The 19,125-nt window shown below is 39.9% G+C and overlaps 1 protein-coding gene across 3 annotated transcripts in view; it reads left to right on the plus strand.

The window, feature by feature from the left end:
• CABIN1 (calcineurin binding protein 1) overlaps positions 1-19,125 on the plus strand; it is a 163,230-nt gene that overhangs the window by 12,819 nt on the left and 131,286 nt on the right. For all 3 annotated transcript variants that reach the window (XM_063454503.1, XM_063454504.1, XM_063454505.1), the window contains exons 10-11: positions 6,568-6,733; positions 14,660-14,790. In XM_063454503.1, coding sequence (XP_063310573.1) covers positions 6,568-6,733; positions 14,660-14,790 — 297 coding nt within the window. The remainder of the gene's footprint in view (positions 1-6,567; positions 6,734-14,659; positions 14,791-19,125) is intronic.

Below are 19,125 nucleotides of genomic sequence, written 5' to 3' on the forward strand. Positions count from 1 at the left end.
CCTCCAGCGCCACAGATGCGCCTCTAGTGGCTGTCCGGAAGACAGCCACTAGAGGCTGGTTTAACCCCAAATGTAAACATAGCAGTTTCTCTGAAACTGCTATGTTGGCATCTGAAGGGTTAAAACCTGAGGGACCTGGCACCCAGACCACTTTATTGAGCTTAAGTGGTCTGGGTGACTATAGTGTCCCTTTAAGTTTGGTATCAGGTGTAAGAGGCAGGATGCAGGGAGCACTCTTATCATTCAGTTTAGTTAATGTTGCGTGGACTTCTTGCCAAGTGTTTTGTATAGGTTTGCAGTCCCAAAATATGTGTTTTATAGTGCCTACTTCAAGTCCGCACTTCCAACATATTGAGTATATGTTGGTGCAAATGGGGGGAATCTATATGGTACTAAGTACCATTGCATCATTATCTTGCAATAGGCTTCCCAGTTAGGACATAAAGATGAGTGAGGGGAAAAAAAGTATTTGATCCCCTGCTGATTTTGAAAGTTTGCCCAATGACAAAGAAATGACCAGTCTATAATTTAATGATAGGTGTATTTTAACAGTGAGAGACAGAATATAAATAATAAAAAAAATCCAGAAAAACACATGTCAAAAAAGTTATAAATTGATTTGCTTGTCAATGAGTAAAATAAGTATTTGACCCCTTCGACTTAGTACTTGGTGGAAAAACCCTTGTTGGCAATCACAGAGGTCAGACATTTCTTGTAGTTGGCCACCAGGTTTGCACACATCTCAGGAGGGATTTTGTCCCACTCCTCTTTGCAAATCCTCTCAAAGTCATTAAGGTTTGGAGGCTGACGTTTGGCAACTGGAACCTCAACCTTCAGCTCCCTCCACAGATTTCCTATGGGATAAAGGTCTGGAGATTGGCTAGGCCACTGCAGGACCTTAATATGCTTCTTCTTGAGCCACTACTTTGTTGCCTTGGCTGTGTGTTTTTGGTCATTGTCATGCTGGAATATCCATCCACGATCCACTTTCAATGCCCTGGCTGAGGGAAGGAGGTTCTCACCGAAGATTTGACGGTACATGGCTCCATCTATCGTCCCTTTGATGTAGATGCATTTTTCTGTCAACCTTACCAGAAAAATACCCCAAAGCATAATGTTTCCAACCTCCATGTTTGACGGTGGAGATGATGTTCTTGGGGTTATAGGCAGCATTCCTCCTCCTCCAAACATGGCAAATTGAGTTGATGCCAAAAGACCTCGATTTTGGTCTCATCTAACCACAACACTTTCACCCAGTGCTCCTCTGAATCGTACAGATGTTCATTGGCAAACTTCAGACGGGCCTGTACATGTGCTTTCTTGAGCAGGGAAACCTTGCGGGTGCTGTAGGATTTCAGTCCTTTACGGCGTAGTGTGTTACTAATTGTTTTCTTGGTGAGTATGGTCCCAGTTGCCTTGAGATCATTATCAAGATCCTCCCATGTAGTCTGGGCTGATTCCTCACCGTTCTCATGATCATTAAAACTCCACGATGTGCGATCTTGCATGGAGCACCAGACCGAGAGAGACTGACAGTTATTTTGTGTTTCTTCCATTTGCGAATAATCGCACCAACTGTTGTCACCTTCTCACCAAGCTGCTTGGCGATGGTCTTGTAGCCCATTCAGCCTTGTGTAGGTCTACAATCTTGTACCTGGCATCCTTGGACAGCTATTTAGTCTTGGCCATGGTGGAAAGCTTGGGAACTGATTGATTGCTTCTGTGGACAGGTGTCTTTTGTACAGGTAACAAGCTGAGATTAGCTCCCTTTAAGAGAGTGCTCCTAATCTCAGCTCGTTACCTGTATAAAAGACACCCAGGAGCACGAAATCTTGCTGATTGATAGGGGATCAAATACTATTTCACTCATTTACATGCAACTCAATTTATAACGTTTTTGACGTGCGTTTTTCTGGATTTTTTTTTTTGTTATTCTGTCTCTTACTGTTAAATACGCCTACCATTAAAATTATAGACTGATCATTTCTTTGTCAGTGGACAAACTATCAAAATCAGCAGGGGTTCAAATACTTTTTCCCCTTACTGTAAGTGATACAATGCCATCTACCAAAGGGAGGTGGGAAAACTTTAATTTAAGTCCGTTTCCTATGATACCATGTGTCGTGATTTATCCTTTACTGTGTTGTAGCATAGAGACAGCGGTTAGGTATTGGGGTTGTCTTTTAGACAAGCTGTATCAAATGGAGTAATCTGTTGTCACCCAGTTTGTAATATATATTTAGTTTGTAAATATGTAAACCGTTCTTTTGACTGCAGCGAAAAGTTTGTTTGCAGGCTTGGGAATGGTTTGACCCCCTCATTGCTACATAGATCATTATTTCTAGAAAGTTCCTTCATAGCCCACGAGCCTAGGTGGAGATTGTTCAACAAAATAGTAAGAGAGTGAATAGAAGAGATAGCTAACCATGTTAAAATGCATCCAAACATTCAGTGTCTCCTCCCTCTGCATGCAGACACTGAACTTTCCTCATAGAGATTCATTGATTCAATTCATCTCTATGAGGAGATGCTGATTGACCAGGGCTGTATTTGAATGATGCTGGCTCTGCCACTGATCTGCCTCCTTGTCAGTCTCAGCCAATCCTATGGGGAAGCACTGTGATTGGATCAGGCTACCACTTCTGATGATGTCAGCACACTGTTTTTCTGAGTCTAAAAGCATGCAGAGTTACAGCTTCAAGCTTGAATACAGTAAGATTTTTACTATATTTATGGAGGCATAAGGGACCCAGGGGGGCTAGACGGTAGTTTTAACACTATAGAGTCAGGAATACATGTTTGTGTTCCTGACCCTATAGTGATCATTTAACAAAAAGGCGGTAGTTAGTAATCCGTTACTTTTAATGACTTTGTTAGGTAAGTTTGAACACAGAAGCAACTCTAACTTGCATGGGTGAATGCAAGCTTTTTCTAGTGTAATCCAGATGGGTTTTGTCAACCCTTGTAGAATACGGAGCCCTTATGAGAGAACAGAGGCTCTGTAAAATTTCCAGATGTCCGGAATACCCAGTCCCCCTTTGTGGTATGGTAACCACTGGAGGGTGTGATCCTCGGTGGCTTCCCCTTCCATATGTGGGCATTAATGGTAGATTTTTTTCAATAAGTGGGTAGGCAAAGCTATAGGGATAAGAAGGAAGAGATATAATATATGCGGCAGAACCATCATCTTGATGGCTAAACAGTTTTTAATGTTTTACTGCTATAGGAAAGTTCCCTGCAGCTCATCATCCTGGTACTGTTGAGACTAATGAGGAACCATTCGCCTGAGCAGCAGTGGTCAGCTGTGATAGGCTGAGAGTGTCTACTTACCACCTTCAGCCCACCCCAGTGCTATGGTGATTTTTGTAGTATATGTGGTTACAGGAACACTCCATCATTAAAAATAAACATATTCCTATCTTTCCATGATAAATATTATTTTTACTGTTAGTGTTCATTTTAGAACTTTGTACCCTGGAGAAAAAAAAAGGTTTATCTTCACATAAGGCATTCTTGTTAATTTTAATATACACGTTTTCTTGAGCTATCCAATGCTCAAAAATTTTATTATGATATATGTTTGTTGTGTGAAGAACAGACATTGACTAGATTGAATCTGGCATGTACATAATAATAGTTGGTAATACAAGAAGCATGAGAATAAATAAAGCACGCAAAAATAAAATTAATTTTCTTAAAGGAATACTCCACACTGTATATTTTATATACAAAAATTGATTCTAAGCCATGCATGCACACACTACAAAGGGTTGGGATTGGACAGGGGGCAGCTGTGGAGTAGGTGCCGCCATTAAAGGACAGGTAAAATGGAGCACGGTGGATGCACGTGCACAGGCTCTGTGGGAGATGTAGGTGAATGTCTGCCACTTCCGTTAGCTCAGTGGGGCAGTTGTTTCTCATAGAAATTGGCACCTTTATAACCTACTGTAACGGCCACCCTGCTAGTGAAGGGGTTTCCGCCGCCAGAGATGTACTTTCCCCCTAGAGTAGAGAGCGCTAAAGTATTCCCAACCATCAATCCAAGCAGTGAAGAGTAGGCATAGCTGTGAAGCTCTTATAAGAGCTAGTGATATAGCTTGTATAGCAGGTCCCTACAAACACGAGGCGAGGTTCTATGTTGAGGGTAAAGCAGGACTGGTTTAATAGTAGCCACACTGGCCTTTTATGCAACTTCCCAAGTAAGGTGTACGCCCACATGGACCTTGTTGGGGACAGGGACACAAAATTATACACCAATGAAAACATGTTTACAATGTAAGGCACTCCCACACATAGCATACAATCCCTCCCCTCTGCCTAGATAATTGAGTCAGATACTGTATTAACCCAATTATCTCCAGGCATAAAAAAACACATATTTTGCAAAACCCCAAAAGTACCCAAAAAACATAAAAAAAGTACCAACATAAATCACCCAGATCAGTTCAGGGGTTCAGAAATTCTACTGCGAGGATTCGAAATAACGTTCAAAATACCGAACGTAGCCGTTTGTGAATACAGTCAGTGTATGTCTCTTGGTCGGGAGTTTCTTTTATTCTTCGAATAGTCAAACATCCATGAAAGGTGAAACTTTAGCTGTGTTCGTGCCGTCGCGTGTCCGATTTGAGTTCCATGAACTCAACGACCAAACACCGCTCAAAGTACTCGCGGCTTAAGATGGCCGCTGCCACGTGTTTGAATGGCGACCACTTCAACTCACTTCCGACCGTTTCGACTGTTCGGGAGTTTGAAGTGTATTGAGTACATAAGGTTTAATAGGTGGCACACTTCTTGTTCGGTAAGAGAATGACAGGGAGAAACAAAATAAAGGGGAATGCAATCTCCTGAGCACATAGTTGAATGCATAAACAAAGGGAATGGTAATCCATGGTTATAGTGATCCATCACACCTACCATTAAAATAGAATAGTCCATACACATAAAGCACTAGCTAGCAGAAGTGTTGGAGTGGTCCTCTAATTATGTTTTCTAAGAGGGACCCTCAAAGGAACCGTTATTTTTATTTACTATTACATATTATACCGATAGTGCTGTAAAATGTATGCAGAATAAAAAAAGATCACATTTGAATTTCATGCATCTGCTGCAAAGCCCATGATTGTGTAGCTTTTAGCAGTGTGCTCACCAAACCAGTAATTGACTCATGATCATGATGCTCTTTAAGCTTTCTATAGCACAGATAGGCTTATCCCATAAGCTGCGCAATGGGTTATGTGAACTGTAGTGTAATGATCAGCTTTCTGCTGTATAAAGTTATGACATTGTGCAGTATTTTTAAAGCGAAAAGAGATATACTGTAGATTGAGAAGGAGATGCAGAAAGATGGACATGTAAAGCATAGTTTATTGTTAAAAAACAAAGGCGCACCCTGTATGCTCTTCTAAACTCTTGGCGGCTCTGTGATTGACCTGTGTAGTGTAAACCTATACATTATATCAGACACCAAACAGTCACGGCATTTGCTTGGGAATATGCAAAAAATAATTTCACCTACAAGACTGCAATGTAGAATATAGCTATTGACCATTATTATACTAACAATAATATAAATAAATTCACCACAACAAAAAAATTATAAGCTGCAAAAGCCAAGACAAAAATGTTCACTTAAATGCCAGGGAAGGGATTGAGATAGCTTAATGTATATTGCGTAAAGTGCCCTTTATCAGAAGAAGTTGAGGTAATTTTTGGCCTATTTTTGTTTTTAAATTTCCAGTTACTCTCACAAGCAAGTGCAGTGCAGTAACTCTCCAGAACCTGTTCGGTATATTTTCTCAAGCTAGAAAAATGCTACTATAGACCGTTTGATCGGTTTGCACACTGGGTCCGACAGCTTCTATAAAAGTTTTAGCATTTTCTTGGCCAGCATTGAGTCCTCAATAATGGGTATCTTCAGCTTAGTAGAAAATCTGGAACAGTTTGCCCACATTTCTTCCAATTTGCTTGTGATGCAAATACATTTTACTCATAAATATGCTAATTAAATCAGACATTGACCAACTATAAATTATTTGTTGAATTACATACTGTACTATTGTTTTCCCACATAAATAGACTTACCATTATTACCATTATTGGTAAATAGGATATTATCAATATGTGTATACCTATAAATTAAAAAAAAATAAAAATCCATTGAAAATGAGTGTGTGTGTATTTTTTTGTCCAATAAAAAAGATATTACAAGATACAAATTCTATCTGTTTATATTCTATTCATAATATATTTTTTTACACAACTACTAGGTTATTAATTTATGTATGCCGTCTTTTGATTAAACAAGTTTAAATTCTAGTCATTTATTTTATTGTTGTTATATTTTGCTTGTCATCTTCTTTGAACTATGATTTTGAGGATAGAAATAATTAATTCATACCACCAAGACACAGTAGGGGTATTTTTAATACCACTGATCTTCAATAACTGATTCTATAACTATTGCAGTTTTATTTTTATGTGGGTACTAAGCATTAAATCTGTGGATATATATATATAAATATATAACATTCCTGTTTTATTGTTTGTTCTGTGGCGGGGGCTAAACAGATGTATCTGCTGGCGACAAGTGCAAGAAAGGGGTAAAAAGGAAAAGAATAGTTGAGGATGCAGGGGAGACGGCCAAAAGGCGCTCAGCTCGTGTACGAAACACCAAATGTAAGAAAGAGGAAAGGATTGATTTCCAGGAATTGCTGCTGAAGTTCTTGCCATCCAGGTAAGCCTTAGATCCCTAAGTTTTAGCCACTTCTTTATATTTTCTCTGTAATTTCTGCACATATTATAAAGTTGAAAGTACATGAGCAGACTGGTTGATCAGGTGTTTTAATTTTTGATTTGACATGGGAGTGCCCCAAGGAATTTCACGGGAATCTCAAGTTGACATTTTTTGTAAAGCGGCCAAGGACCATTTGTTGTTCAAAAACAGATAAGGCTGCGCCAATAGAGTAAGTAGTGATTGTTCAAAATAAAGTCTCACTAGAACAGCAAGGTAAAATTAAACCATCCGGACGGACTGGGGTGGGTCCGTCCGGATGGTTTAGGATATTCGTATATGTGGGGAGACAAGAGGGAGATACGAAAACAGCCAATAGTGCAATAAGTCTAGATCCAGGGATAAAATCTATAAAAAAAAAAGTAGGTAGTACACTCACATTTGCAAGAGCTATAACCAGCTCTGGATGGGAGGGCGTACTGCGGTTTAATCCCCGCTTATGGAATATGCAGGAGAGGTATGTCCGTCAGTACAGTCTGGGTATCCAGGGCTCCAAAATATGTTAAAAGGACAACAATAGTGCTCTCAATATGATAAAATGAGATAAAATTATACAGTACTCACAAGTGTAGAGCAGAAAACACTGTTCTTTTGATAAAGCGTTAGTGAAATGACCGTCACCTTGGATTTCTTGGAGTACAGGAACAGATAAAAATGCAAGGGAGAAAAAAAAAAGTGCATATAAAAAGAAAATTGGTACAACTTAGGTTACCAGCAGACTTTAACTGTTTAAAATAACCATAACACGTTTCACCATATGTGGCTTCTTCAAATGGAAAAGAGATGGCAACCTGGCATACTTAGTTTATATAGGAGTACATTGGAATTAAAATTGGCGCATAAAATTCAATTAGCCAATTAAAAAAATGGAATCTAAAGACCATATCAAACATAAATAAAAATAATAAAGTTAAAATTGTACAGAAATAAACAGTAATATAGCTTTAAATATCATCTAAAACGAGCATTGGATGTGTGAGAATTTAATGATATTAGTAAGACGTGACAAAATGCACGTGTCATGGCTGATTAGATATTTCCTACCTGTTCTATGTTAAATTTTGTATATATTGTGTATTAATATTGTTTTTGTATTTTATTGTACCATAATGTAGCAATGCAATGTTTTGTGGACCCAGGACATACTTGAAAATGATAGAAATCTCAATGTATCTTTCCTGGTAAAATATTTTATAAATAAATAAATGTTCTTACAAATTCTCACACATCCAATGCTCGTTTTAGATGATATTTTTAGATGACATATGCGAATATCCTAAACCATCCGGACGGACCCACCCCTGAGGAAAAGTCTCTACAAGCACTTTAATCTTACCCTTGCTGTTCTAGTGAGACTTTTTTTTGAACAATTACTACTTACTCTATTGGCGCAGCCTTATCTGTTTTTACACTATTTTCTGTTTCCTTGAAAGGTTGGAGGGATTCCCTTCTTCAAGGTTGCTGCCTACCTACATAGTGTCTGTAAATTAGCACTGACCTACTGTTGTACTTTAAGGACCATTTATTGGCACCAAGCAAAGAGAGCGTTACTGTTAGAGCGTCACACATTTGCAGTATGCCACATCAATCCAATAAGAATAATAAATATTGTTCTATACATTGACTAGGTTTTTTGTTGCAAAATATCTTGTATGTAGAAACCTTGTTGTCTAAATTGATGATTTTCACTTCCCATTATTATTGTTGGTTGTTTGGATTGAATTATGGGATATTTAGTCCATCAATAGCCAGTCTAATAAATTCTCTTGGAGACATATAAGTCCACAGCATTCAGGCTGCCTTAGAAAGACTGTACTTATTGTTTTCGATGCAAACTTAACACATATTACAAACTTTTCACTGTAGTTTGCATAACAATATAATGGCAGTAAAATAGACACTTCAGGCTGGGCCAATTCCCATTTTATTTTTTTATTTTTTTCTCATTTTCTTGAAGGTACTTATTTATTTTGATAATGTAAATCATCTAGATTTATATATAACTCTGCTAAATTTATGATTTTTTCCCCTTATTTAAAGGGACACTATAGTCACCAGAGCAACTACAGCTTATTGAATTTGTTCTGGTGAGTGGAATCATTACCTTCAGGCTTTTTGCTGTAAACACTGTCTTTTCAGAGAAAATGCCGTGTTTACATTACAGCCTAGTGATAATTTCACTGGCCACTCCTCAGATGTCTGTTAGAGATCCTTCCTGGGTCATGGCTGCCTAAAATGCATCCAAACATTCAGTGTCTCCTCCCTCTGCATGCAGACACTGAACTTTCCTCATAGAGATTAATTGATTCAATGGCCAGGGCTGTGTTTGAATTGTGCTGGCTCTGCCCCTGATCTACCTCCTTGTCAGTCTCAGCCAATCCTATGGGGAAGCATTGTGATTGGATCAGGCCACCACTTTTGATGATGTCAGCAGGCAGTCGGCAGGTCTAAAGGAAACGGGGACAAAATAAGCAGCTGCAGACTTGAATACAAGTAAGATTTTACTACATGGTGGTTTTAACCCTATAGGGTCAGATATACATGTTTGTGTTCCTGACCCTATAGTGCTCCTTTAATTTATTTTCTTTAGCTGTTAGGTTTATGAGGTGGCCACGAATGACTCATTTATATGCACACCAAGTAACCGTGGCAGTTACTTCTTTCCCTCTATTTTCACTAAAAAACTAATCCGTTAAAATTATCAATTTTAAGAACCCAGTCATTCAATTTCTATTCCAATTTGTGTATTTTTAAAAAAAAATTTTTTAATTCTTTATTTTTATTGTGCGTCAGTGAACAAATTCTCCTGCATCGTCACAACAATGAGTGCAAGAACATGCAAACATTACAATGAATCAGGTTACGTAAGGCGTGGGTCTGCCAGGATTAATACTTTGGTTAATTTTGCTGCGCCAGCACATTTTTTATATTAACGAAAAAATACAAGAAGTTTCTGTACACATCTTCAATAAGTTAGTTAGTACGCTAATGTTACATGTATGACCTGTGCGTTTAAGCGTGCGAGTGTATTGGTGATGCGTGAGTCGCTCAGATGTGTACAATTATGTGAATACTGTGATAAGGTACATGCTTAATGAGACAAGAGTATAAGAATGGTAGAGGAACTTAAGAAAGTGTCTGGGAACAGGTTTAGCAATATGTGAGTGGCAGGCAACAGGCCTCATGGGGACATGGCCTCGTGTGGTGAACATAATATGGTACAATAAGGAGATTATTAGTGTGAAAAAAAAGAAAAGTATTGAAGGGAGAAGCATAGGATATAAAACATATTCAGGCAGTGAGGGTTACTCAAGTATCAAGTCCAGCTCGGTTGTGGAGGCTGTTGTAGGGTCTGGGTAGCGTCCTGAGTGGCAGAGGCTCTATTCAGGTGCTTCTGCACCTTACAGGAGTATGGGTGCCCTGTCAGCCTATACCCCGCTTGGGAGAGGACTTTGCGGGCGCTTGAGAGTCCTGCTGGGATCGAGCAAGGTGGAACAGTGTGGATGCCGTTGGTGTTCTCAGCCGCCTGTTGCCATGAATATCTGTGCCGATGTTGACGGTGGGTGGTCTCTTTGTCTGGGTCACTGGGGCACTTTTTGGCGGTGGCGGTGCTCGGTGTTGTGAGGCTGGCCCGCTGGCTGGAGGTTGCGTTGTGGTTCTCATACGTGTGCCAGGTCTAGTGGTGGCCCTTGGGCTCATTCGAGCTGGCCTTGCCATGTGGCTCGGTCGTGGGTGTTTGCGTGCATGCTGGAGAGGCCTCCGTCTGCGGCACCATCTTTGAGATGTTGTCGGGTGCTTGTTAGCGCGGCTGTGGCAGGGGCCCTTTAGTTTGCTGTCAGGTGGGGTTGCCAGATCGTTGGTCTGCCGCTGTCTATTCTCCAAGCTCGCCCTAAAGGGGTCGATTATGGCCTCAAGTTTAGCCAGAGTGTGGTGCCTTACTGTGTGGCTGTTGTGTTCACACGTGGCGTCCGCCATTGTATGGGTCCATGCTGTAGCGGGTATCTTGCGGGGTTCCGCTGTCTGTGTTTGGAGTAGTCCTGTTGCTTGAGGGAAATGGACTAAGATCACCCCCATCGGTCCAGGGGGGGGGGGGGAGCGGGTAGGCAGTAGCTCGGTACCCCCAGCAGTTAGGCAAGGAGAGCGGCCGTCTCTCCTTAACTCCGTCCGCCGTAGGCCACAGCTCGCCTCTCTCGGTGCAGGATCGCGGGAGGAACTTGGCTTTGGTGTCGGTAGGTTCGCCAGGGTGCCCCCAGCTTGGGTAGCATGCCCCGGCATCATGTCAGGCTTAGTAGCTGTAAGTTTTCCCCTTAGCGGTAGCTTGTGTAGCGGGAGCTCCTCCGCCATGCGACCGCTCCGTTTGCAGGTCAGCCCGATTTGTGTCTTTTAATGTCATCTTCTAAGTCCAAAATAATCGGATTATGGTCAGACCATAAAGTCGTTGTAATAAATGTTTTTGATCATATTATAATTTCACCACTTGTACTTCTAATTCATGTTTCTTCCTGCCCTTTCGCCTCTCCTTCCCTTAACTTTACTCAGACCCTCTCTATTTTTACATTATTACAACATTGCAGTGTTACCCACAAAAACAAAACACTTTTTTTCTTCTCCTTTTAAGTCTTTTCTCTTAGTTTTAGCTCTTTTCTTGAAGCCAATTTTAAGCGTCTGCGGTTTGTGAAAAATGCATTTATAATTTTCAGTTCAGTTAAATTGTATCGCGAAGCCCCAGGCATATTTTATGTTCAATGTTTTCTCAGTATAACAGTAGCTTTAGTATAAGCTTTCCTATTCAATCTTGTTTGTGAGGATAAGTCTTAAAAAACTTTTATTTGAAAATAAAGTAAATCTTTTAAATCTTTAGCAGCACAAGCACGTCACGTGTGTTTTAAAGCAAAACGAATGCAAGCATATGATCACATCTCTTGGTACGTGTTCTGGCACACTATTATTTTTCATGAGTTTTTGACATCTTTCAATGTAATTAGCTTCATTATTTGGGAGTAGCCCCAGAAATGTAAAAAAATCTTCACAGTAGTCTTCTAATTTGGAGGATATTATATTTTCAGGAATGCCTCTTATTCTAAGGTTGTTTCTGCGTGACCTGTCTTCGAGATCACCTATTTTATTAAGCAAACTTTCCGTTTTTTCTTCTAATGTTTTCAAACTTTCAGTGTTTGTAGAAAGATAATATCAGTCTTCTCCATAGCCTTTACTCTTTCTCCAGTCTTGGCTAGGTCACTTTTAATATCACTAGAAGACATTTTTATTTCTGCTTTAAAGGATCACTATAGTGTCACGAAAACAAACCCGTTTTCCTGACACTATAGTGCCCTAAGGGTGCTCCCACCCTCAAGGTCCCCCTCCCTTGGCGCTGAAGGGGTTAAACCCCCTTCAGTAGCTTACCTTAATCCAGCGCCGGGCTCCCTCGGCGCTGGTGACCTCTCCTTCCCCGCCGACGTCAGCTTCCGAGTGGAGCGGAATGCGCATGCACGGCAAGTGCCGCGCGCGCATTCAAACAGTCGATAGGAAAGCATTTCTAAATGCTTTCCTATGGACATTCTGCACGCTTGATGTGTATTTCGCATCCAGCATCGCAGATGCGCCTCTAGCGGCTGTCAGGAAGACTGCCACTAGAGGTTGGATTAACCCCTAATGTTAACATAGCAGTTTCTCTGAAACTGCTATGTTTACATCTGAAGGGTTAAAACCTGAGGGACCTGGCACCCAGACCACTTCATTGAGCCCAAGTGGTCTGGGTGACTATAGTGTCGCTTTAAATTTTACAAGTTGTGCCTCAAAACATTTAGCTAGATGCTCTGCGGCAATAGTCGGTTCTGACCACTGTTTTTCTGAAGACCCGCTTTCTGTGTCAGACTCTTTATTTTCCAGTATTCTTGAATTATCTTGTACTCTGAGATGAGTCCCTTTATCCGACAGTGGAGGAAAAAGTTAGATGCTCTTCTTTTTTTGTCGTGCATCTTGTTTTTTAGATTTTTTTTTTTTTTTTTTATAGCTTGTTTGCCTTCCTGTACTTTTTTTGTTGTATTATTTTTCCTTCTTTTCTTTTTTTTTTTAAATCTTTCTCTACACTCACAGCAAATTATTATGGCACTCTTCACTTTAGCTGTACAATTCACAGTCCCCAGCATAAAATAGATAGTATTGCCACAAAAGGTTTAAACACAACTTAAAGGAACACTATAGTCACCTAAATTACTTTAGCTAAATAAAGCAGTTTTAGTGTATAGATCATTCCCCTGCAATTTCACTGCTCAATACACTGTCATTTAGGAGTTAAATCACTTTGTTTCTGTTTATGCAGCCCTAGCCACACCTCCCCTGGCTATGATTGACATAGCCTGCATGGAAAAAAAACTGGTTTCACTTTCAAACAGATGTAATTTACCTTAAATAATTGTATCTCAATCTCTAAATTGAACTTTAATCACATACAGGAGGCTCTTGCAGGGTCTAGCAAGCTATTAACATAGCAAGGGATAAGACAATCTTAATTAAACAGAACTTGCAATAAAGAAAGCCTAAATAGGGCTCTCTTTACAGGAAGTGTTTATGGAAGGCTGTGCAAGTCACATGCAGGGAGGTGTGACTAGAGTTCATAAACAAAGGGATTTAACTCCTAAATGGCAGAGGATTGAGCAGTGAGGCTGCAGGGGCATATTCTATACACCAAAACTGCTTCATTAAGCTAAAGTTGTTCAGGTGACTATAGTGTCCCTTTAAAAAAAAAAAAAGGTAAATCCTTGTTTATTTTGTAACAGCAGGTTTAGAGCATACTTATTAAGGCAGGTAATATAAATCAGTTTTTGTCTTACAAGGCCATTTCATTCTTCCCAGCACTTTATTTATTTATTTATTTTGGTTTGTTTTCGGTTTATCCTTGACTAGATCTCCTAGGCTCTACCGCTTGTTTCCTTAAGCGTATCCTCGAACCTTTAGCAGTTAATCCTCGCCGTCTTACCGCTGGTCTTTCCCCTCTCGAGTCCATTTGCAGATTGCAAGTCCCGGGAATTGTTTCGGGAAACGTCTCCGACCGTCTGTACAATTGCCTAGACCTTCTCACCGCAGTTTTTGCCTCCGCGTCCCGGCTTTAGTGTTCACTCGGAACTCGGCAAGGTTACCCACGAGCTGTAGGCGTGCTTGCGTGTCTACGTAATTTCCCTCCTCCTGATGACAACAAAAGTCATTTTAAACACTTCCTGCCTCATAACTTCTATGTGTGGGCATGTCCACCACATGTGGAAGAAGTTCCCAACTGCTCCACACCCATGGGTACATAATCCAGAGTTTTTATTTATTCGATTCCCATTTTAACACAATTTATAGTTAATGCATGACAAAATAGGCAAATATTGAGGACAAAAATAGAAGATATACCTTTTGAAATTCCTGTGTTTGCTGCAAATTCTCAGGATTTGCAGGTTTCTGTAGTAGACTCTGTAGAAGTTGCTTATAACTGTAAGTCAATCCTAGCCCTTACATTATTTCCATATGCAGCTGAGTATATGCCATAATCCCCTGTCTAGCAAAGTTCCACATTTGGAATTTGCAGTTCAGAATATAGCATTAGTTCCATTTTTTAGAAATACTGGATTATTATTTAAAAATAGAGTAAAGTCCATGTCCAAGTTTTATTTTTTTTATTTATTAAGTGATCAAAGTGTAACCCTACTAGTATGTCAACACATTAGAAACTGATTATTATGATAACGCTTTGCATACCAAGATAGACCAGGCAGTGTATTTTACTATACCCATCTACAAATATGGTCCTCAGTGTAATAATACACTATATATTGTATATTATTGTATATACTGTATATAATATGTATAAATTTGTTTATTCCATAGACTCCGCAAACCAGACTCTGAGGAAGAGGAAGACCCGTTTGCCTGCTTTGATGTGGAATCTGAGATGAAGCAGGATCGTTTGTCACATGGAGATAATGCATCTTTTAATTCTGCCACTTTTATGGAGTCAGGTCAGAGTGTGTTCTGTATGAAAATATGGACCTTTTCACAGTTCACATTATGTAGATAGAAGATGCATTTCAGTGTTTTTGTGTACACTTTAAAGATAATTTTCTGTACAGTAGATCCATATTAAACTATACAAAGTAACGTGTCCACAGGATTATAGCTTCTTTCCAATGTTTAAAACATAGCTGTCACATGTGACTTATTTGTGCAACTGAATAGCTAACAAAAAGCTATTGGTTGTGTCATTCATTTAAAAAAAAAAAAGAAAATCTTACATATTTCTTTTTTGACTTCTAACATACCTTGCTAGGTACACAATAATGTGTGACTCTGATACTGCTAGAAAGCTAGTATGGCTAGTTTGTGGAGATGTCTGAGCATGCCTGAAATCTCTCACAGTGTGGAAGTGCAGCAGCTGTTGCTTTCTTCACCCTAATAAATACCACAAGAGAAGTAAAGCGTGCTGCAGAGATGTGTCTACGTTATTTTCTTACATTTATCAGTTTATATAATTACATAGTTGTCTAGGTTGCAAAAAGACTAAAGTCTATCACGTTCAACTGTGAAGCTCAGTCTTTTATGCTTTTGATCCAAAAGAAGGAAAAAAACAGAATTGTAGCCATTTTCAGTTATTGCCCAAAAAGGGAAAAAGAGTCATCCTGACTCCATAATCAGTCTTTCCTGACTCCAATCAGAGTTCTCCTTAGATCAATAACCTGTTTTCATAAATATACATTTTATCCTAGAATATACTGGTTTTAATAAATGTATCTATAGAATCTGATAAAACAACCTCTTTAGGCAGAGAATACCACATCTTTATTGTTCTTACGGAAAATAACCCTTTCCTCTGCTGTAAGCGAAAACACCTTTCTTCCAGTCTCAATGGATGACCTCTTGTCTGCTGTGTATGCCTGCTAATGAGCAGGTTAGCACATCACAGTTTGTACTAATCCTGTATAGATCCTGTATTCCTGTATATATTTGTATAGTGTTAACAGTGCCTTTTTTCTAAAGAAAACAATTTCAGTTTTCTAGCCTTTCCTCAAAAATAATGTTTTCCATCCCTTTTACTAGTTTTGTACCTTGCCTCTGCATTTTTTCTTGTTCTGCAATATGTTTCTTTTAAACTGGTGCTCAAAAGTGCACCACATATTCAAGGTGCGATCTTACTATTGATTTCCAAAATGCATAACTTTGCATTTATCTATATTGAATCACATCTGCCATTTGCCTGCCCAGTCCCCCAATTTATCCAAATCCCTCTGTAGAGAAGCTATATCATGTTCAGACTGTATTCTCTTACCTAGTTGTGTCAAATGCAAACACAGACAAATGACGTTCAATGATTACAAATAGATTAAAGCGACGTGGATCCAGGGCAGAACCCTTAAACACTCCTCTTACCACTTTTGTCCAATTTGAATGTTTTCCATTTACAGTTACTCTCTGCACTTTATTTTTAAACCAGTGTTCTATCCAAGTTTTTTTGTCTAAACCAGCTGATTTTAGTTTTACTAGTAATCTTTTTTGTGGAACTGTATCAAATGCCTTAGCATTAGATCACATCTAAATGCCTTAGATCACATCTACTGGAATACCGATCTATATTTCTAGTAACTTAAGTAACTAGCATGACCTGCCTTTTATAAAACCATGTTGAATTCTGCTAGATATTTTTGTTCAAAATTAATTCTTGAATACTATTCCTTAACAGCATTTCGAAATATTTTCCAATCACAGATGTTAAGCTCACTGTGTTGTGCTTTTGAAACATTTTTCAATATAGGCACCACATCTACTTTTTTCCAATCCTCTGGTACAATATCTGAAAGAAAAGAATCATGAAAATGTAAAAACAGTGGTATGGATATTTCTACGCTAAGCTCCCTAAGCCAGGGCTTGACAAATTTGTTTAGAATATAGGAGCCAGCTAAAAATGTTACGAGCCAGTCATTTTCAGCGAGAATTCTTAAAGGTACACTATAATCACCAGAACCACTACAGTTTGATGTAGTTGTTCTGGTGTCTATATCCTGTCCCTGCAGGCGTTTCAGTGTAAACACTGCCTTTTCCGCGAAAAGGCAAAGTTTACATTGCTGCTTACTAACACCTCTAGTGACAGTCACTCAGATGGCCACTAGAGAGTCCTGGGTCACTGCTGCACCACGTGCAGCACCCAGGTTCAGTGTCTCCAAGCTCTGCATGGAGGCACTGAATGTTCCTTATAGAGATTGATTCATTTAATGCATCTCTATGAGGAGATGCGGATTGGTACATTTGCTGCGCATGCATAAAATCCTCCCAATGCTTTCCTAAGGGAAAGCATTGGCTTAGCTGAGATCATACAGATTGATCATCTCAGCCATGGTGAAACTGGCACGGCATGGGAAAATGGGAAGAAAGGTGAGTAAACACCTTCTTCATGCGATCGGAGGGGGCAGGTACCTAAACGCGCACACACTCTGACAGACTCTCTCTCACACACTCTGACAGGCTCACATACACACTCATGCTGACAACAGGCTTGCACGCACACACTTTGACAGGCTCACACACTCTTACGCTGACAACAGGCTTGCAAGCGCACACACAAACTCTGACAGGCGCTCAAACACACTCTTTTGACAGACTCTCGCTCTCACACACACACACACACACACATATAAACACTCTGACAGGCTCTCTCACACACACACTCTGACAGGCTCTCTCACACACACACACACTCTGACAGGCTCTCTCACACACACACACACACTCCGACAGGCTCTCTCACACACACACACACTCTGACAGGCTCTCTCACACACACACTCTGACAGGCTCTCACACACACGCAGACTCACACAGGCTTACACACACACACATTTTTGTTTTAATTGAAACCCACTTAGCCTCTCTACTTTTGGGAGAGCTGAGTGGGTCTTTCCTGGGGTCCAGTGGGGCCGCTTTCTGCCTGTAGCTCCTCTCTGCTCCTTGCGCTCCTTAATGATGCCGGGGCTGGAATGATGTCATATTTCGGCTCCCGACATCATTAGACAGCGAGAAGGAGCAGAGAGCAGCTGCAAACAGAGTACTGCTCCCTCGCGAGTCACCTACAATGCTCCCGCAGGCAGGCGACTGCGCACAGTACTCCCGCGGGCGTCCCCCTCCATATTCCCCAATGACGGCCGCCGTCAAAGCTCCCTCCCACGCTAACTAGAGAGCTGGCAAATCACAGACGCCAGGGCGAAATTTCTAGTCGCCCTGGCGATCTGGCGCCTGGGATTTGTCGAGCCCTGCCCTAAGCCCACATGGGTGAATACCATCTGGCCCTGGGGCTTTGTTTCCATTTACTCTATTTAATTTCTGAAGCACTTTATCCTGTGTTAACCAACTAACTTTTTACTGTAAGGCTTTTGTAACAGGGATTTGCAAATCTACTGCCCTAGAATCTTCTTCTTTATATACGCAAGACATATTTTTATTTAGAATTTCTCCCTTGTCCTGAAACTCCTTGATTAACTCACCCATCTCACTTTCCAATGGACAAACACTTTCACTCTTAACCTTTCTGTCATTAAAATACTTTTTAAAAAAAAAACTTTTGGGGGGTTGGTCTTGCTCTCTGGCTATGAGCTTTTCATTTTCAAGTTAGCCCATCTAATCGCTCTTTTGCAAGCTCTATTGGGATGCTTATGTTTGCTGTTTGAGGCAATCGACCCCTCTGATTTAAATGATCTGAATGCACTATTGTTACCTTTTATCATTGGACTGGCCCTTGGACTAAGCCACATTAGTTTTAATTTTTATATGTTTCCCAAAGGTATGTATTGAGAACTGTACTTTTGTAGAATTTTTGAAAGACATTCCATTTATTCTCTGCTTTTGTGCAAGAATATTTCCTGCCAGTCAATTAGTTGTAAAGATGCCCTTTCCTGTTAAATTTAGTCTTTTTAAAATTTGTACAGCCCATATAATTTTTTTTTTTTAGTTTATCTTAAATTATACCATAATATAGTTGCTATTCTCAAAGTGCTTCCTAACTCAAATGTTTGAAAATAAGTCAACATTATTAGTTAAGACAAGACCCAGACAAGCATCTATTCTAGTTGGTACTTCTACTGATTTGAGACATGAAATTATTTTTTATCACGGTCAAAAAGAGATTTGTCTGGATAATTAAAATCTCCCACGATTAACAAATTACCCAGTTGTGCAGCCTTTTTAATTTGAGATAGCAGTTGCTCTTCCCCATCAGTATTACTGTTTGGGGGCTTGTAACATGCTCCTGCTATTAATGGATAGCCCCTAATTCCTCCTATGCCTGTTTCTACTCAAAAGGCTTCTACATC

This window comes from Pelobates fuscus, chromosome 5 (genome assembly GCF_036172605.1).
Source record: "Pelobates fuscus isolate aPelFus1 chromosome 5, aPelFus1.pri, whole genome shotgun sequence".
Classification (NCBI taxonomy): domain Eukaryota; kingdom Metazoa; phylum Chordata; class Amphibia; order Anura; family Pelobatidae; genus Pelobates; species Pelobates fuscus.